Genomic DNA, 22,136 nt, shown 5'->3' on the forward strand with positions numbered 1-22,136 from the left:
TGGGTTTTTTAGACTAAAGTACGAGAGAACCAATTAGCATTATTACTAGGAATTTTATCATCTACTGCCTAGTTTGTAAAATAATTGTATATAATAATTAACTTTATTGGACCAATAGGATAATTCATAAAAGTAAAAGGGTGTTACAGACTGACGAATTTAATCATACAATTCCGTGTCTCTCTATTGATAGAATAGTTTTAAAGTTACCAAAAAGCTTAGATTTCTCACATTTTTAGGAGCTTTTTCTTTTCTTTTTTTCTTTGTCAGTCTTTCTTAATAAAGATATGTGCATATGTAGATGCATGTTACGTACCACGTTAAAATCTTTACTTTTTCCAGTATTTATATTCCGTACACTTGCGAAAATTATTACATCTTTTTCTTTTGCTGATGAAAACCATTTACCCTTTTTTTCTTTAAAATAACCGTAATTTGACATGTGTATAGAATCAATCTTCGATTTTTGTAACATACGTTTACTTAAAAAATGTATATACTTTTTTTTTGCATAAAAAATGTATATACTTGATACACCATTTCTTTTTGTAAAATCAGCTCCATCGCCATAACATAAAAGCGACATTTTAACAATAAGTTCTACTATTGTTTTTATTTAACCACCTATGTGAATTTCCATATTATAACATGAAAACTGGCTGTGATGTTCAGTCTGGTGATGTTTACAAAAAGTTAGTCTGTTATGGGATCATCCGGCAAAAATAAATAAAAACAAGATGAAGCCATGAAGGTATAGAGTATGCTTTTGCGGGGTGTTCTAGTCATTAATTCTTACTCCTAAGCCACAATTGCATTAGGTTGTTGAAAGACTTTTGCTACTTCCTTCCCAAGAATATATCACGCAGTTGGCGATCTATGAGCTTGAATTTTTTTTTTGCTGGTGTTGATGCTTACCATCACGTGTCTGCTATTTCTCAGCCCAAATGGAATACGTTGAAAACAAACGCAAATCAAACTCAAAAAAGCAAAGAAACCAAAACGATTGAAGCCCTGTTCGTTTGGTTGCCGCAGGTTTCGGCGGCAGCGGCAGCGTCAGCGGCGGCGGCAGCGTCAATGAGGACAGTTGTTGTTCGTTTCGCAGACGCTGACGCTGCCGCTGCCGCTGCCGCATATCATATCGCGACCGCAGGTTTTATCGGCGTCAGCCGCAGGACGCAGCGTTCGGACGCTGCCACTGCCGCCGGTTCCTGCGTCAACGAAACGAACAAGAGTTGACGCAGAATGTTGACGCTGCCGCTGCCGCCGGTACCTGCGGCAACCAAACGAACAGCCCTTGAGTCAAATACTCGTTTATAGTTTGTATATTATTATGTGAAAGAAAAATAAATTTAAAATCCTTTAAACTTATATTTACAGTTGTCTCAAAATCCGATTCTTTTTGCTTTAAGAATATACTAGGTGATTTTTTCATACTTATTCACGGGTATATATTTACAAAATAAATATATTATAAAATTATTAATATTTTAATTTTAATTTTAATTATTTTGTAATATATGTATGATTTATTTTAAATAATATTATATTAATTTTAATTAGACATGTAATTTAAATATATAATATCTAATCAATATTACTTGGGTATATTGAATTGTATCTACTTTTCCAAGTTTAATAATAGTATTTTTGTGTTGAAATAGATTAAAATTTTGATTTTTTTTTACTTAGGCTTTTGATTTTGGGCATAAAAATTTAGTTTGTTTCAGTTAAGGGTTATAGATATTTCTTCAAATTGGAGCATAATTAATTTTGATTTTAGTTAAACTAAATTTGATTAGTTTTATTTATTGCATTAGTGCAGTTCTTCATAAATTATTATATATAATTTGATATTTTGGCATTGTAAAAATAGTAGAAAAGGCTGAATTGATGATAAGTACAATTTTTATAAGCACATTACCAATACAATTTTAAAACTCATGAACAAATATCAATATTGACAAAATATTTTTTTTTTTTGTAAATACCAAGTAACTTTATACTTTTGATGTATAAAATATAAATTAAAAATATTCTAAATAATCTTAACGATAAATTTTTTAATTGGTTTATGTATTCTAATTATAGGTATATTATGTTGTATTAATATAATATTTTGATTAATAAAAATAAAAATAAAAATATTAAGTCTTAAAGTTGTAGGGGTATTTAGGTTTGATTATAGTTTATAGATTTTTTTATTTATGTATTTTGATAAAAAAATAGAAAATATAATCAAAACTAAAATTTAACAAAAAGGCATTTGCAAAGATTATATTTTATTGTCTCAATAGTAGCAATTATAAAATATTTTAGCTCATCAATGATATTCTAGTATATGTTATTTAAATTAATTTTCAAAATAATCTGAGAAAATATATTGATGTAAAAAAATATTTTATTAATTTAATATTTATCATGTTGTTTAATATTATTTTGAAAAGAGATGATTATTTTTTAACATAAAATATTTTCTTGTGAACTTTCCTTTTTATGAAATCACACTATATATAAAATATATTTTCATAAAATATGTTTTCTTTCCTTTTTGTAACTATAATATTCATTTTATTAAAATATGTTTTCTTTCCTTTTTGTAAATATAGTATTCATTTTTTATTATATTTAATTTTATGATATATGTTATTTGAAAAATATAAAAATGAAACTAATATTAAAAATTTAATTGGCATAAGTTATTAAATAGTTTTAATAATGACAATTATATATAATAGTTTAATTCATTAAGGGTGTCTCCGTAATTACACATCGTAAAAATTAACATGAGCGTGACACACATTGAAAACTTACTTCTCAAAAATATTATAATGATATTTATCTTATAAAAAGTAATTTTCATAATCCTAAAAGTTATACATATATAAGTATATAACAAATAAATCTCACCAAAAATCAACTCAGCAACTTTCAACTGAATTCCACAAAAAAAAAACACATTGGGGGTGATTGGTTGGGCTTTATCTCCATACTTTAGCATTATTTATTTTTAAATCACTAAATTTTACCAATCATGCTTTAGCTTTACTTTTAAAAATTAAAGTCTACATCAAGTTTTTATTTAATTTTACCAATCATGCTTTAGCTTTATTTTTAAAGCTACAGCAAAAAAAATAAAGCAAAACTTTTTATTATGTATTTTAGGCAAAAATGCTACATCATATTTTTATAGGCTGTAGAATCTGTAAAATGTAAAAAATATATCTATAATATCAAATAAATTATATAATCATAATAAAAACTTTTATAAATATTTTAATTTTGAATTTGAGTGTTTTTTAATTATTAAGATATTTAAATAATATAAATATTATTTACATATCACTTTTTAAATTACAACAAATTTTGATAATTTATAAACAAAAATATTAAAATAAATTATTTTAATTCATATAATAATAATTTTATATATACAACACATATTTCATATATTTTATTTTAAAATATCTACAGCCTATAACTTACAGCTACAACAAATTTAACTACAGTAAAAGTCTGTGCAGAAAAAATTTACAGTAACAACTTTACAGGTACAACCAATTTATCTACAGATAAACATCTACAGCTAAATTTTGTAAGCCACAGTCGAACCAATCATCACCATTTTCTATGGCTGCGACGAGACGTTAAACACGGCTGAGTAACAAAGGTAATGTGTCTATGTTTTTTAAAGACTTGGTCGGACGAAAGACCCTAAAGAAGAACAAAGACACATTTGGTGTGCGGAGATTTTGCTAGAAAGACGCCAAGGAAGGGATAATTGGAGTGACTAATGTGATTATATTGTGACTGAGAAATTTGGCCCTCATAAAATTCTAGTCTGTTTGGTTAGATTCTGGAACTTTATTTCATATCAATTGTGCTTTTAATCTGCCTGAAATTTATGCCTAGCTGTACACAAATGCCTAGATGAGATTATTCTTTGCATTAAATCTAAAATCCCATTTTGCTGAATTCGTTGATGTAAATAACATTTAAAAGTTTCCAAAACTTATTATCAAAATGAAGACATGTTTATGAGGTTGCACGATCCGGATCAGAACCGGTCCTAGGGTGTATCGGGCTAAAAGTAAAATTAAAAAAAAAAAAGAGGCCACTTTTTCAGGAAAAAGAAAAGAAAAAATGAGGTAGATCAATTTTGATTAATGAATGTGGTTTGGTGTTAAAAAAAAACACTAGACTAAAACTATATTTGTTAAAATTATGGCCAATTTTTTTTATGGAAGCCCATGCTTCATTGGCACGGCCCAAGGGCAGGCTCTGCCTGGATCATTTACATGATAAGTCACGTATTGCTAGTTGTTATGTCTCAAGTATAATCTTTGTTCATCATGACGAGATCAAAAGGAGTTTCTCAGCGCAGTCCAAGTTTTTCAAACATGACAGAAGCAATAGATTGTGTTGTGATTTATTTTCCGGGTTGAAGGAGAGATACAGAGAAAAACAATTCCATTGTACAGGTTTCAAAATCTTGTCCTTGTGGTGTAACTTTGATATGAAAAATGTAGAAAAAAAATAACCGTAAAAGCAAACCCTCTAAACCTCAGATCAGAGAGACTTGACCCTCTACACCCAAACCAGACTGCTTCTGCTGTTCATTAAAACGGCTAAAGCGGTTAAGTAACTGTGCCGCTTTGCGTTTCCCTCTATCAGTACCATTCTCAGCCATTTCTATCAAACACCCCATTACCCCTAACTTCTCAGCTTCAATCAAATGCTGCGGATCCCATGAACACAACTGCACCAACACAGCAGCTGCGTTCTCTTTGTTCCGCGGCGACCCGCTCCTAATAAAATCAACCATAAAGGGAACTGCATCAGCCGCTCCAACCACTACTTTCCCTTCAGGATGACTCGATAGTATAGCCAATATAGCTAATGCTTCATCGACCATTCTCCCTTCCGGTTCTGTTAGTAACCGCATTAGCACGGGAACTAAACCGGCTCTCACAGCTTTCCCTTTGTTCCCTTGAAATATACAGAGATTGAACAAAGCAGTCCCCGCATCTTTCTTCCCCCTCTGTGACCCTTCGCTCAGCAAGTTCACAAGCGGAGGGATGGCTCCCGCGGCGCCTATCGTCATTTTGTTCTCGTCTATAACCGAGAGGCTGAAAAGTGTAGCCGCCGCGTTTTCTCTAGCTTCCATGCTTCCTTTCTTGAGGACGTGAACGATCCCCGGAACCGCTCCAAACGTAGAGATGATCCTTCCTTTGTTCTCTTGGAATATAGAGAGGTTAAGGATCGACGTCACGGCGTGTTCTTGCGTCCGGGGGTCGTCGGAGTTCGTGAGGAGACTCACTAGCAGAGGGATGGCGCCTGATGCAGCGAGGACGACTCGGTTATGGTTGTTTTGTTTTGCTAGGAGGCGGATTTCTCCTGCGGCGGATCTTTGCTCTTCGGGGCGTTGCGAAGTGAGCTTACATAGGAGTGCTTCGATCTTTAACTGTTCATCAGAAGGAGGTGAGAAGGAAGAGGAAGAGGAGGAGGAGGAGGCTTTACTACTCGGTTGAGGATTGTTTGGACGTTTTGGAGGTTCGATGCCATTGGATTCACACCATTGAGCTATAAGGCTTCTTAGAGCATAGTTCGGTGTGACGATGTCGATTGTTAGCTTTACTTGAGTCTTTGGACAAGTGGAATTTCCGTCGTCTAGCCATTTCTTAATGCATTCACGATCATATGTCTATTAAAAATGATTAAGACAAGACAGAGTTAACAAAAGTTGTGATAAATTAAAAAAATTAGGAGAGACTATGTTTCACACTACCTGTCCTGAAGAAACAATGACTGGATCACTCATCAACTTGTGTGAAATCGGACAGCGAAAATCTTCAGGAACATTCTTCTGATCTTCATCTTGTGCCTTAGAAAGCGACGGTTTTGATCTCAATGGAACGTCTTCCAAGTTAGGATTATAGGTTTGCACAAAGTCCTTGATATTCTTGAGAAGCATCATCATCTTCTCAAAGCTTTCGCCGGGGTCATCACCACCGCTGGTACTAAGCATGTCAAGTAAAGCCAAAGACTCTTCGGTAAGGTCGGTTACAGTCATCAGCTGAAGCTTCTCAGCCACTCTCCTGAGGATCTCAGAGTCTGTTGCACCGTCGTAAAGAGATAGAAGGTCTTTATACAACTCATCATCGTACTTTTCGCCGCCGCCTTTGCCTATCGATCTTCTTAACTGAACTAGAACAAGCTCAACCTACAATTAAGTAGAAGCAAAGTTGTGGTCATGGACATAGCGAAATGAAACATTGGACACGACTCTCAAAAATTTGAGTGGTTAATGTGTATAAACTATTGACCCCCAGATTGGTTAAGAAAAGTATATGCATTGATCATTTTTTTTTAACAGGGATGTTCCGCAGCCCGTAGCCACTCTCAAAGAGCTGTCCGCAACCCGTAGTCAGGACCCCTGACTCAGAGCCAGCCTGCGCTCATACCTTTAAGTGGCGTAAAGCACTCTATGGCCACGTAGGGTTTAGAGACGAATCGAACCTAGAGACGCGCAGCCAAACGGCATGACGCTTAACTCAACTGGGTACCACTAGCCCACCACTAGGTGGCCACATAGGATCATTTATTCCTTTTTTTTAATAACATAAGTTCGGGGCTGAAATCCGTTATCCCCATTAGTTTCGTCTTAGCGGTCAATCGAACCGGGGACTTCTGACACAATGGCATGGGTTCTTTCCAGTTGAATTAATGACCTCTGGTTATGAATTGATCATTTAGCACTCAATCCATAATTATTTAAAGACCGTTAGAGACAAGCAAATGTAAATGTAATTACCAAACATTAGAGACAAAGAATCTATTTCTCTCTCTATGTACCTGTTCTTGAAGCTCATCTGAAATTTCAAGACTCTGGTAAGGAATCTCACTCAATGCTTGTTCTAACAGAGCTGTCACTTTCTGGAATCTAACCATGACTTGGTCTCTCTCCAACACCTTAAAAGAATCATAAAGACAAAACATTAAAAAAAATAAAACAGAGCATATCCGCTTCTGTATTCCCGACAAACAATAGCATCAAGAATCAAAAAGATACTTTGTTTACACGCACCAGGTAAATCTTGCTGAGTTGGCTTATATAAATAAGCAGATCCTTGGCATGGAGGAGCGATTCTCTGAGAGATAGCAAAGCCTTCATCATCGATTCTTCAGGGAGAGAGTTTTTGCAGTCTCTGATCTCTTCCAACATGGGAAGGAGAAGCTTCAAACGCCGGGAGAGATGGGCGCAGTGTGTCTTCATCGGTGGACGGTGATCTGAAATAGAAGCGATCTCTTTTACTGATTCGATTAAGATCTTTGCTAGCTCTGTTTTCGCCATCTTTACTTGGCCTTTTGGTCAGGAGATTGGACTCTCAAGCATGGAAAAATTAACAGAGAAGACGAAGAAGAACTTGTCTGCGTGCGTGGACTTGTAGTTAGAGAGAGAGAGAGACGATGTCGTGTGTAGAGAGAGAAAGCACTCATCACGAGTCACAAGTCATGAAACGGTTATAGGTGAAAAGTGAAAACAGCTCTGCTCGGGTTGACCCGGTTCAGGTCGGGTTGGTCCGGACAAAACTTGCCTTCTTTAGCGCAGATTTGGGGATTGACCGGTTGATTTCTTTCTTCCCTTTAATTATTTTACTTTCAGTTTTCAACGGAAAATATAATCATAATAATTATTATGCAAGAAATATATCACTACTACTTTGAGTTGGAATCTCTTACTTTTAATGTTGTAACTTAAAGATCCTCAGTTAAGTGAATCATGTTTGTTAAGTGAATCATGTTTGCAGACAAATTAAAAAAAAAATTGGACTTACTTAATGGGAAATTATTATGAATAACCATATATATAATACACTACATAATTATTTAAAATTAAATGGGTCCGGACAAAACTTGTGTTCACATGAATGATGGTAATTTATGGGCGGTTTGATGTTCTTGAAGAGGGCATACATTAACAAACAGACATGCCTAATTCAGGATCCGGTTATGTGAGAGGTCATCCAATTGGTCTCGACCAACTAAAGCATTTTACTTTCTTGCTATCCAAGCTTCTACGTCGTCGGAAGATGGATTTTCGGCATCAAACAGTTTGAACAAATCAACAACCTCGTGCTTGGGATATGTTTTAAAATATTTCAGTTCACTTGTATTGTATACATTTTAATTATTTTTTTCTCGTAGGCAGTTCCGAAGAAGAAAGTGTAACATCCCAAGTTATGATATGTGGAAAGTCTTAAGAAAATTGATTTGGCTACTTATGTTACCAAAGTTGATTTATCTTTTTCGTCACACGTTCGTTTAGAACTCCAGAGTTAAGCGTGCTTAGGCTGGAGTAGTGAAAGAATGGGTGACCTATCGGGAAGTGATTCGCGATACCGTGCGAGTGAGGCCAAAACACGGAGAAATGTCGAGTTGTGATTGCAGGGTTAGTAAACAATGATTTTGAGCCTTAGAAAATTAACGGATCAACCGTCGGATGGGATGGAGCCCACGGGCCGAGAGAGCGGCCGGGCGTGGGCGGCCCATTAGCTGTGGGCGGTCGGGACGTTATAAAAAGGTTGGCTGGTTGGGTTAGGTCGTGGAGCAGGTTCCGTTTACTGCTCTCAAAATTGTGGAACAACTAAGGAACAAAGATGAGCGGATCGTGGTGCTAGAGAACCAAAATGCAATGATTCTATCTCAATTGGCTAAAAACCAAAAAGTTACTGAGAAGATGAGACATAGATTAAACGACTTATAGGTATTTTTATTTTAAAAATAATAATCAAAATTTAGATTTATTTTATGAAACCTTTTAATTATGTATTTTAATTTTCAAATTATGAGCTCTTGATTGATTGTTTTTATTAATTATTTAAGAGTAATTGCACTCCCTATACAAACATAACAGCTATATTTGTAAAAATGGAATTTTCACTGTTCAATTTTCATAATACCACTGCTGCCCCTGTCCCCTATACACAAAGCTTATTAATTTATTTTTCTATTTTTCAGTATTTTCATTTTTTAATTGTTTTATCATTTGTTTTTTCTCTCTCTCAGAACAGATCGAAGAGAGAAGCCGGTGATGTTAAATGGAAATCTAAGTTTGGGGAGTTTCAACTTTCAAGAGCTGAGTCATTATCGCATGAAGATGTCTCCGTAACATCTCTTTTTCCACTTACACTCTAAGCGTATGGTCCTGTGAAATCACCGTCGCCGAAAACTGGCTAACAGAATCTGAACCGGTCGAGGATTGAAGACGAAACCATATCGGTGATGGCCAAGCGCCGTCGTCTACGGCGGGACTGAACGGAAGAGAGATAGATCTCAGGGTATGGTCTTTATCTCGGGTGATGATTTATGTGGGAGAATCGATAGATTTAGGGAAAAGTGTTGCAGTTAGAGATCATAATTTTACTTTAGATCTATCGGATGTCGTTTTGCGTATATGCTTCATCCCTCTTTTTATGTTTATTTTCAACTATTTTTCGCCTGGCTACCTTATCATGAGCTTACTTATTTTTAGGAATTACTCGATGTGTGAAGTTTTTGTTTTGTTGCAGAATAGTGAACCATATATTGATGGGGCTGGTACTGAACCTGACCATGTGATTAGAACAACAGTTCGTGGTTGGATTATTATAGAAAATGTATGCAAAAAGTATGGAATCCCCAAGAAATTCACTTTTATGTGTTCGAATTTAATGTAAAATTTGGTGTGTTTAGAGTTAAATGATGAAATTTTGTAAAATAACAAGTTTTCAGTAGTGATGTAATTATGTGAAATAACCGGTTAATAAATTTCACTTGTTTTTTTTTTGCTATAATGATAACCGGCTACTCTCCGAAATGCACAACTAACAATAATATTATCCGGATAATTAATATGCATTATTTAGCTTATTGGATATGATACTAATTTTTGGGTCTAAATCTATAATAACAACTGACTATTGATTGAAAAATTCAACTAACAATAACAATGACCGGATAATTATATATGTTTGTCCACCACTAATTTAAATAACCAACAACCATTCAAAATAACTGGATAACTGGTTTGTTAGCTGAACAAATCAAAACATAACCATTCTATTTACATCCAACAATCTATACTTCAGACATTTTATATAAATCGGTTAGTCACTGGTTCAATCATACATAGCTATATTTTAAATATTATTCATTTACTAATTAACATAACCATCATCAACTCCAATAGCCGGTAGTTTTAACTCAAAACATTAGTTAATATGCAAATTATACGGATAAACTGAAATATAACCATGCTAATTTATAAAAATATAAAAATTACATTTTAACTGTACTAATTTACGTATTAACTATATGATTTAATATTTATTAGCCGGCTAAAATAAAGTCAAAATAAAATCAAAGAAAATAAGTACAAAAACATATATTTGTTAGCCAGCTAAATTAGTTTAACAGCTTGAAACATATTTGTTGGCCGTTTAAACTAATTTAATAAACTATAAACATATTTGTTAGCCGGCTAAGCTAATTTAACACTAATATTTTTGACAGCTATAAAAATTGTAAGATATTCACAAAAACACAACTAAGGAAAAATACCAAATAAAAATACAGGAAGAGAGCTACGCTAATAGAAAAGTATGTCAAGTACATAGCGACTTTCTCTTCTTGACATGTCACCAAACAACCTCATAAGCCTGCAACAGAAGCTATGAAAGTAAACCCAGAAAGAAGCTAGCTAACATTGTACTCTACAGACTGAATCTTCAATAAGATACAACAACTGATTATCGGAGAGCTGTTTCTGGTGGTGCGCCGCCGCTGCGCTAGATCTCTATTTTCCGTTCATTGTCGTTCAACCATGAATCACAGCTTTTATCTCTTAGCATGAATCAGAGCCACAAATGAATCTTCTAATTGGATGTCTGTTAAGCTGTTAATCAAAGCTTGCTTTTTTATTTCTATGTCGTCTCCTTCTCTCTCTCCATTGATGAAATTGATTAAAACGAAAAAGAAATCGTTGTTTCTCTTTCTTTCAGAAATTCATAGGGCTAAATATGTCATTTTAACCTTTTTCTCTCTCCTATTTTCTCTATTTTTCCATTCTTGCAAATTACTTAATCTTTTCTTATTTTGTTTGCAAATCGCTCATTATTTAAATACAAATATTTGATTTTAAAAAAAAATTGTTTAGAAAAATTGATGAATTCCTGAAGAAATCATTACCGACGGATTACCAATTAATGTGTTACTAGGAAATGTTTGTTGGGCATATTTCTGAAAGACTGCAGACAATTATTGAAAAAATTCTAGACGAACCTTTGGGGTCATAGAATTATTGTTGAGAAATTTTTTTTACCATTTTTTATCCGTGGGAAAATTTTAGTGATGCATTTCCGACGATTATTTTCTACAGTAAGTAACATGACGTTCTCGAGAGAGGAGAATACATGTGTTACAATTTGGTTAATTCATCGAAAATCCGTCAAAAATCCGTTTGTTGAAAATTCTTCTGAGTGTTTTGAGAATTTACTGACGAGTTTTTCTTTCCAAAAAGCTAGTCTCGACAAATGAGTTTCTTAGAGAAACTATCGGTACCATGCATTTTCACGGATTTCATGCGGTTTTAGGTTGAGAATTGTTTTAGTTGTTATGTAAATTGGAAGGTTGTAGACTGTTTTCTCTATATTCTTAGAGATATTTTTGTCCAAAACTAACATCATTAATTTGTTATCATAGAGATTTTCTTAAGTATTTAGACTATAACCAAGTAAATTGTTCCTAAACTAAACCCTCCATTAAATAAATAACACCCAAATAAACGCATACACTAACTCATATTTGGTTCGGTTTGTTTTTCTCGGATTGACTTTGTTGGACATGGTCCTTAGATCTACCTGCTGGCCAATACTCTTACAAGTATTTTTAATGCCAAAGGCCTTCAGGCTGAGGGTTATTTTATTTGTATAATTACTCAAATCTTAGGGTTCGATTGGTAATGACTGTAGTTTTAAAAATTTTGCTGTAGAAAAAAATCTGTAAACTTTTTGATGTGGTTTTAGATTTTATTACTGTAGAATTTTATGGAAAGTACAAAACAATTGATTTGGATATTTGGCTCTGCAGATCACTTGTACAGTTGTAGATTATTTCAAGAGTTGTAGTTTCAAAAAAAAATTTAAAACTTAATTGCTCTGAATTTGGTGCCGTAGAAATAAATAAGAATGTGGAGATCACATACAGCAACTACCAATCACCCCCTTAATCGAAATGTCAGCTAAATTTTGCATTCTTCTCCTCCGTTTGAAAACCATTTTCAGCCAGGTAATTGCGTTTAAACAAACCCCATGAAAGATACTTACCAATTAAAAAGATAATTAGATATCTTAATCATATCTTAATCCCGCTTACTATTGGACAAACATAACTCATTTTTATTACTGGAGACCATTTATCATATCAGGTTGAGCCTGTATATATTTTAGAATAGCATTTTCGAAAAGTCTTACTTGAAAATTCATCAAACGTGATCAATGCCGGTATTTCTTAAATAAAGTATGTCAGATATTTCAGCGGCACGTATCCTTCAAATCAAAATTAATTTCCTTTCATTTATATCATTGGCCTACATGATAATTCTGATATAACAACATTCATCAACAATGAATTAATTCATCATGCATCCATTCTTAATAGTATTTGGAAGAATCTTATGGAATATATTGTCACTTCTTTTAAATTTAGGATATAGTCAATTAGTCATCATATGATATTAAACCGTACAAGTTATAGAATCTTCAGTCAATTTTTTTTTAATAGAATCTACGCGACAGGATTCCGTGATAAGTATTTCTCTGCTATAAAGGCAGAAGCAAGAACAGAGATAAAGACTGAAGTTTTACGTTTTATTTCTGATAAAGATAACTCATTACAAGACTTGATATTTATACACTCTACAAGAAGGATCTAGACTGACGCCAGCTGTGGCTTCATTAGCCTGCTGTAGATAAGATAGCGTAACGGTTAGCTAGCTGGATACTCTCCTTTCTCGTACACTGAGAACAGCTCTTTTGCATGAGCAAGTCTAATGCTCTTTTGTCTTCTTGTCTCAGTGCAGTAGCAGGCTTTGTATTGTTGCTGGGCTTCACTAGATTCTGGACTTGGGTCATGTTAATACCCCCTCGCAAACTCGTGGTGGGTGGTTCAACCACACCGAGTTTGTTTCTGAGCGCGTAGTATGCAGCCTGAGGTAAAGACTTGGTAAAAATGTCTGCCAGTTGAGCTGAAGATGGAACATGCTGCACTATCAAGGATCCTTTTGCAACCTGTTCCCGAGCATAATGATAATGAGTGGCAAAATGCTTGGACTTCTTGTGCAGTACCGGATTGGCTGTAAGATGTACAGCAGATAGGTTATCACAGTAGACAGTAGCAGGCTTTGTGTTGTTGCTGCCAAGCTCACTCAGAACATCTGATATCCATGATATCTCAGCTGCCGTATCAGAGAGAGATCTGTACTCAGCTTCTGTTGATGATCTTGAGACAGAGTCTTGTCTTTTGGCTGACCAGGAAATGAGATTAGAGCCTAGCATTGTCAGAAAACCGCCTGTAGATCTCCTTGTTTCATGACAACCTGCCCAGTCACTGTCACAGAATGCTTTCAAAGAAGAATCAGATGCCGATTTAAAATGAAGTCCCATGGCAATTGTCCCTTTTGTGTACCGCAGAACCCTCTTCAACAAATGAAAGTCTGCCATTGTTGGCTGATGCATCTTTTGACACACAAGATTGACAGCAAATTGCAGGTCTGGTCTTGTTAATGTAAGATATTGAAGCTTGCCCGCAAGACTCCTAAAATATGTTGGATCGCTGAATAACTCATCTTGATGAGGTACACGATCAAGTTGTAATGGCAAAGGTGTTGGCATAGGAGCACAATCAACCATCCCTGCTGCTTGTAATAAATCTGACGCATACTTCTCTTGATTTAGAAAGATGCCTGTTGGTGTATACTTAACTTGAACACCAAGAAAATAACTCAGAGAGCCCATGTCCTTCATTCTGAACTCTGAACTAAGATACTCCAGTAACTTCTTCATCGCAGCTGAATCATTTCCAGTTAAAACCATGTCATCTACATACAAGAGAAGAAAGATTGTTGCTTCTCCATGACGATAGATGAACAAGGAGGGATCTTTCACACTGCAGACAAACCCATAGGCTAGGAGAAAAGAGCTGAATTTATCAAACCAAGCTCTGGGAGCTTGTTTTAAACCATAGATTGCCTTATGAAGAAGACACACATGATCTGGAAACTTCGAGTTTACAAATCCTGGTGGCTGTCTCATGTACACTGTCTCTGTTAAGTCTCCATGCAAGAAGGCATTCTTGACATCTAACTGCTTTATATCCCACTTGTTAACTGTTGCTGTATGCAGAACCATCCTTACTGTCGCTGTTCTCACCACAGGACTATAAGTCTCAAGAAAATCAACTCCTTCTTCTTGTTCATTGCCTTTTGCAACCAACCGTGATCTTAACTTCAGCACACTTCCATCTGCATTCAGCTTCACTTTGTGCACCCATCTGCAACCTAAGACATGTGTATTGTCTGGACGCGGAACTAAGCTCCAAGTCCTTGTCTCCTCACATGTATCTATTTCTTCTCCCATCGAGTCTTTCCAGCCTGAATGATTGAGTGCCTCTGCGATACTCTTAGGTTCTGATGGTATGCCTTTGACAGTATGTAAGATATATCTTGGATTTGGTTTTCTAATACCATCTTTAGCTCTTGTTACCATCTGATGAGCATTATCTTCTTGGGGTTGTTGTTGCACAGGAACCACAGGCACTGGTTGAACAGGAACATTTGGTGCGGGTGGAGGGACTAACACAGGAGCTTCTTGTAGCAATGGAGGAAAGTCAGCTTCAACATACTCAAAATGAGGTGTTGGTGCAGTATGATTCTGTTTTCTCATTCCCGAGACCACTTGTTCTTCAGGTGTAGACTGATCCTTGTCTTCTGTAGTTGACATAGGCACCGAAAGACCTTTGTACCATGCTGATAGTAGAGGCGTATCAGCTTGTGGTAAGAAACTTTGATAGTCAGTAGCATAGGGGTATCTTTCTTCATCAAACAGAACATGACGACTGATGAACACACGGCCCGTAGGTGGATGAAGACATCTATATCCTTTATGTTTCTCAGTATATCCCACAAAGACACACAACAAACTCTTAGGATCGAATTTTTTGTGTGCATAAGGACGGAGGTATGGATAGCAAGCGCAGCCAAACACTCTCAAAGCTGTGTATACTGGAGCAACCCCGTTGATCTTCTCAAACGGACTTAGGCTCTTATCATGAACTGATGTAGGTAAGAGATTTGAGAGAAAGTTCGCAGTGAACACAGCTTCAACCCATAGATTCTGTGGAAGACGAGCTTCAAAGATCATTGACATTCCAAGCTCCAGAAGGTGTCTATGCTTTCGTTCTGCCAAACCATTTTGCTCAGGGGTGTGTGGGCATGACAAATAATGCTTGATACCGCAGCTTGCAAGGTGAGTCATGAGCTGTGTATTGACAAATTCTCCACCACCATCACTCTGAAATATGCTTATCTTTCTGCCAAATTGGTTCTCTACCAAGCTTTGAAACGTTTTGAAGACAGCATATACATCAGACTTGAGTTTGATAGGATAGAGCCATGAAAATCTTGAAAAGTTATCAATAAAGATCACATTATATCTGAATCCTTGAACTGAGGTAACAGGTGCTGGACCCCATACATCACAGTGAATCCTCTCTAAGGGATTTTGAGACTGATACACTGAATTAAAGAAAGGAAGCTTTGAAGTCTTTCCTAAATGACATGACTCACACATAGTCTTATAGACTTTATTAACTGAAATAGACTGGATTGCTGATAGATGTTGAAGAATCTGATGATGAGGATGCCCCAATCTCTTGTGCCAAATCACATCACTCGTGCTCTGCTGCCTTGATGAGTAAAATGCCAGAAACTGAGGATTCTCCAATCTATACAGACCTTCATGTTTACTTCCCCGACTGAGAAGCTTGTGTGTTGCTTTGTCCTTAACAAGAACAGTTCGTGAGTCAAACGTGATTTCACATGGGTAGTCATCAGTTAATTTGGACACAGACAGCAGAGACTTGGTTATACCAGGACATACAAGAACGTTATTAAGAGGAAGCGTACCTGACATCGCTGGTAAAGCAATAGAACCCACATGCGTGATCGGCAAGAAATCTCCATTACCAACCAAGACTGAGTCGGAACCCGAGTAAGGCTGAGCAGACTGAAGATTCTGTGATGAGTTTGTGACATGATGGGTAGCCCCAGAGTCTGGATACCAGTCGTTGTTCTCATACTCATGACTCTCTGATCCTCTTATAGCAGCCAGTGCTTGCGGAACTTCAGCTTGATAATGCTGATCAAAGCGCTTGTAACATGAGACCGCAGAGTGACCATATTTTTCACAGATCTGACATGTTGGACGCGAACCTCCTCCTCCTGAGTTCTGTTGTGTTCCACGTCCACCAGTCTGACCAAACTGTTGATAAAAACCCCGGCCTTGAGTTGAGTAGCCACGACCTCTTGATCCTCCTCTGTACTGTCCTCTTCCTCTACCAGAGTAACCTCCTCTCTGTGTATAAAACGCCTGGTGAGGTGTAACTTCAGAGGAAACAGCATAACTCTGAAGCTTTTCATCAAAAGCTGTCAGCTTGGACATTACATCATCAAGAGTCGGAGCCGGAACAAGGTCCATAGAGTTTTCAATGACCGCACATATAGACTCATAATCTTTACCCAAACCGTTGAGAACGCCGAAGATCTTTTCACTGTCAGGAATAGGTGCTCCAATGGAATCAAGCTGGTCACACAACGTCTTGATTTCAGACAGATACACCGTCATCGTCTTGTTGGCCTTTGTAGTATTCTGAATACAACTCTGAAGAGCAAGCTTCCGGGAGGCAGAGACACGGTTGTACTTCTGTCCTAGAGCGACCTACACCTCTTGTGAAGAATGAAGTCCATACACTGAGCGAAGAGCATTCTCAGTAAGAGTACCATAGATCCAGGCCATGATTAGCTGGTCTTTTTGTACCCACTTGACAAACTCCGGGTTAGCTGCTTCAGTAACCTGGTCTCCTTCGCGAACAGTGATGGTTTGAGCTGGTCGAGGGTGCGTGCCGTTGACGTAGCCGAGAAGCATCTGAGAAGAAAGGAACTGCTCAAACTGCAGTTTCCAGAGCAAATAGTTGTCATCCTTCAACTTCAAGGTGACACACTGAGTAATCGTCAAGTTAGACGCAGACTGAGGATCGGGATTTCTGTCCATGATGAGCAAGAAAGCGAATCCAAGATCTACTTTCTGTGCTCTGATACCATAAAGGCAGAAGCAAGAACAGAGATAAAGACTGAAGTTTTACGTTTTATTTCTGATAAAGATAACTCATTACAAGACTTGATATTTATACACTCTACAAGAAGGATCTAGACTGACGCCAGCTGTGGCTTCATTAGCCTGCTGTAGATAAGATAGCGTAACGGTTAGCTAGCTGGATACTCTCCTTTCTCGTACACTGAGAACAGCTCTTTTGCATGAGCAAGTCTAATGCTCTTTTGTCTTCTTGTCTCAGTGCAGTAGCAGGCTTTGTATTCTTGCTGGGCTTCACTTGATTCTGGACTTGGGTCATGTTAATATGCTACTCAACGGACTGGACGAGTGAGCTCTATACGTTTAGAAAAAGAAATGCAAGTTTGTGCCAATGAACATGCTTCCAAAGAATTAGATGGTCGAGCTTCGGTCTGCAGACACCTCCGGATTATTAAAATTAAAGAATGCATGTTGTGTGAAAAATAAAGATTTATACTTTATGATCTTAGAATGAAATCAGTGAACGAATATCATTTGCTTAATATTAAAGTTATTCAATATGTCTCGGGACTCGGGTGAGTTGATTTGTTTCTGTGTATATCACTGTTACTGTATCAAGCTAGTTATGAAAACGTTTTTGGCGTAGAGATAAAACAGAAAAGGAGAAAAATAAAAGGAAAGATATATAAACGAGACATGGAAGTAGAAATATCAGTGAAAATAAAAAGAAGAGAAAATTATTGTCGACTCTGACGAATCTCGCGTGCCGATCAATGATCTACTATTCGTATATTGTCCCGATTTACAATTTCTATTTTTTTTTTCTCGACTGATCCCGATTTACAATATCACTCATAAAGTTGAGTCCAAAAACTTCTGCCCCTTGGTGTTATCAACAACTCCATCTACAGACTACCGTACGCTTCCTATTTATTTTATTTGATCCTTTTCTCGATTTTTATAATAGGAGTATTTTCCACAAATCATACATTTCCCTTTTTTTTATATTTTGTAGAATTATCCGTTTACCTAAAAATAATAAAAGATGAGAATAGAACCAAATCATGCAAAAACAAAAGTTGAATTATGAATCACTTCTTTATTACACGAATTTGAGATACTTAGTTATTGAAATACTGAATGGGTCATAATAAAAGTTGAGAATTGTTTTGCATGTTTTTGCATAAAGAAGTGACTCACAATACTTAGTTATTGAAATACTAAATAATAAATAAGACAAACCAAATGGTGGTAATATAGTGAAAATCTCTTGAGGTTTGGTGTCTACCCATATCAGTCATGAATTCAATTTTTATGAGAATTAAATGATCAAATGTTTGGTCAGTCTGGACTTGAAATTCGGTCAAAGTGGTTTTATGGTGAACCGTAACAGATGATCGGTCTATCCTCTGATATTAGTCGGAATGTATTTCAAACTCGGATCAGACAGTGTGATATGCTTTCGGACTAATTCATTTTGTAGCATTAGGTGCGTTCTTTTCGGACCGACCGAATCGGCCGATAAAATTTATCAAAAAAAAAAAGAAGACACTAAGACAATTTGAGATACAAAGTGACTCATAATCACAAGACTGATTGTCTTATTTGTTATATATATGTAGAAATACTGAATGGGATGTTTAAATTTCAAAAGACTGATTGCACGTACCAAACATGGAATCTTTTTTCATTCCCATGTTTTTCTTTTCATGCCCATATTTTCAGTTAAATACATCTGTGATTAGTAGATTAAAATAAAAAAAGATGGTGGACCCCAAAATTAAATAAGATCCTCATGACAATTGCCAATCTGACACACAAAAAGTTATGTCGCCATGGTATAACGCATGACACAATACCTAATTTACGGGGAAAATGAAATTTATGTGATTATATATTTTTTTTGGTAAAATATGTTTGATTATATTTGGACACAATAATGAGACATGTTTATGAACTCCCTTACCTATACCGCATCAGGACTTGATACCATGGTAATAGGTGTTACAATTATTCCACGATAAAATAGTAATTTGATATTAAAAATTCATATTAATATGACTATATAATTTTTAGAAAACAATAAATAAATATTATTAGGCGTGGTGGTCAAAAGTAAACCATGAGAATTTTTTTGGGTAAAAAAACCGTGACGGCTAGAAATTTTGGTTCATATTGAACTGCAGGCTGGAAATCAGTGAAGCTTAAAATCAGCGACATAATCTGCTTTTAGTAAATATATATATATATTAAAATGTTTGATTTTGTGTTTACCTAACGATAAGATATAAGTTATTCTAAGAGTATTTTTTTCATTTTTATTTTTGTAATAGCATTTAGAAGCAATGTTATTCCATCTTATTACTGTTTATTTCTCTAAACAAAATTTGTTATTTTTCTCTATAAGAAAAAATAGCAATTTCTATTTTATATTTATATTTAGAGCAATGATATTATAAGAAAATACATTAGAATTATTTGATCTCTATTATAGAATTTTTATACATTAGAAAAAAGCAAAATACATTAAGATAAACATAGTCAAGCCTATTCTAAAGGTTTGACCAAATGTTCATTGATGCTTCTATACCAGTAGTTATGTGTTTCGATTTCTGGAGAAAGCGTAATTATGCGAATTAATGGAAAAACGGTTTACAAGAGATTTGCAGCACGGCGCAAGGAGTACCATCAAAGGTGGATCCGACAGAGCGGTTCAGGTGATGCAGTCAGACGTGAATCTTCATTAGGCATATAGAATTGTCAGCTGTAAAATCATTTGTAATAGCATAATATATCCACCGTTAAAAAAAAAACATAGTCAAGCCTATTCCAAAGATGTATCTGTTTTTCTTCATTAAAAGATCGTATTGTCATTAATACTTAATACTATATAGAACATTAGGTACACGTATATCTGGCTCTCTCGCTGATTGTCAGTTATGTGTATGCCAATATTGCCAAATGATGATTGGTGATTTGTCCACCTTAAAAGATTTTTTCTTATATATGCTATATACAAATGTCTAAATTCTACTCAGGATCAAAAGAATAGAGAAATGGTGTTCTTAAATAGCGAACGATATGTTAATACGATAATCCATATCCCAAATTAATCGTGCAAGCTTTGACACGATCCATATCTTATTATATACTATATAGACTAGAGAAAACCATAATGACTTCGCTAATTTTAGTTTTGATACCATTATCTCAAGAAACTATGTACGAGGACTATATAGTCAGTACAATTAATATACATGCAACATCATCACAATATTTATGACAGATCTTAGGTTCCAAATGGTAACTGCGGCTTGAGCGGTGTGGGACAAGCGGTTCAACTGCAGTGCAGTTTTAACAGTTATAAAAATATATAGATATATGATATATGTAAAAAATTTTGTTACTGTTAACTGCGATGCGGGACGAAAGGGTTCGTAACGTTAGAAAGCCTTAGTCGTACAATCATGCTGAGAGAGTTGCATGTTTTTTTCTCTCTCTACATAGTTGCATGATATTTGCAATAAAAATTCAGTATGTTTTTATGCTGGGTTTTTATTACTAGAAAATCACTTTTATCACAAAATTACTTTTATGCCACCAAATTAATATACACAAGTTTTTCTCCTTTTTGACCAGAAAACATTTCTTAAACAAACAAAAAGTGAAACAAGAATTTGATATAGGAGCAAAAGTCATCAAATGCCACTTGGATTCGACAAGAAAATTTTCCAAGTGGGGGTGTGCTTGTTGGCTTTTAGTATCAGATTGACCACACATTTATATGATTGTCATTCTAAATAATTATTTGTTGACTCAACTAACTACAAAGATGGTGTATGAGTGAAAGAAGGATCTGATAAGAGTTATGTTCTGTTAAAATATCTGAGGGATGATGCATAAGCATTTGGAAGGATCTATGTTTAACTAATCATTTTCTTATATTTATTCAAGACTTTAAAAGTCCACTTAAAGTGCAAATGCTATTAGTTACTTACAGTATTTATAGATGTTTCTTTAAAAGAGGTTTCATGTTGCTTTAGTGATTTGTCAAAAATTAATATTAGTAGAATTATATGTAACTTACATAACTATAGAGACTAAAATGAAAAAGTAAATAGTATATATTCAAAGTTTTGAACTGAGATTTAATTATTCAGATTCTCAGATCTAAGGGTTTAAAGGTTTGATAAAAAGTCAAAAACCTTCAAAATTTGAAGGTTTAAGAGCATCTCCAAAAGAAACTCTATAACTTCAAATATATAATTTTTTGCTCTCTAAAAAAGAACCTCAAAACTTAAATTTAGAGTTTTAAGAAATAAAACTTCATATTTGAAGTTTCACTATTCAAAACTCTAAATTTGAAGTTTTTCATCTTTTTATTTGCATCTTGGTCCTTATAATTAATTATACCCCACAGTTCTGATTCTTAAGTGATTTCTCATTCATAGTTTTAATCTTTAAGAAAAATTTTATATTTTAAATATTTCAAATTTATTTTTATAAATTTAAATTTTACACATATTTTTTTAAAAATAAAATAAAAGAAGACTTATAATATTTTAAAAGTAGAATTAGACAACAATAATATAACAAAAGAAACTTAATATATTTTTTTTAAACGATACATGAAGACATATTATTATACAAATTTAAATATTACAACAACACTAATAGTCTTGTAAATTTTCTCCGGAACGTCTAAAATATTGCTCAAACAAATTTTGTATAACC

At 35.0% G+C, this 22,136-nt stretch overlaps 1 protein-coding gene across 1 annotated transcript; it reads right to left on the reverse strand.

Moving 5' to 3' along the window:
• Positions 1 to 4,398: 4,398 nt before the first annotated feature.
• On the reverse strand, positions 4,399 to 7,356 carry LOC103864923 (U-box domain-containing protein 12). Its single transcript, XM_009142699.3, has 4 exons — positions 7,085 to 7,356; positions 6,853 to 6,969; positions 5,786 to 6,220; positions 4,399 to 5,701 (listed from the first exon to the last, which is right to left on the reverse strand). Exons 1-4 carry the CDS (start codon positions 7,349 to 7,351, stop codon positions 4,562 to 4,564), a joined length of 1,959 nt encoding a protein of 652 aa, XP_009140947.1. The 5' UTR covers positions 7,352 to 7,356; the 3' UTR covers positions 4,399 to 4,561.
• Between the last annotated feature and the right edge of the window lie 14,780 nt (positions 7,357 to 22,136).

The sequence above is a fragment of the Brassica rapa genome, chromosome A04 (genome assembly GCF_000309985.2).
Source record: "Brassica rapa cultivar Chiifu-401-42 chromosome A04, CAAS_Brap_v3.01, whole genome shotgun sequence".
Lineage (NCBI taxonomy): Eukaryota > Viridiplantae > Streptophyta > Magnoliopsida > Brassicales > Brassicaceae > Brassica > Brassica rapa.

Coding starts and splice junctions, on each gene's coding strand:
- LOC103864923 (XM_009142699.3), bottom strand. CDS start 7,351: ATGGCGAAAACAGAGCTAGCAAAGATCTTAATCGAATCAGTAAAAGAG. Junction 6,221..6,852: donor CAGATGAGCTTCAAGAACAG/GTACATAGAGAG, acceptor ACTTAATTGTAG/GTTGAGCTTGTTCTAGTTCA. Junction 5,702..5,785: donor TCATTGTTTCTTCAGGACAG/GTAGTGTGAAAC, acceptor CATTTTTAATAG/ACATATGATCGTGAATGCAT.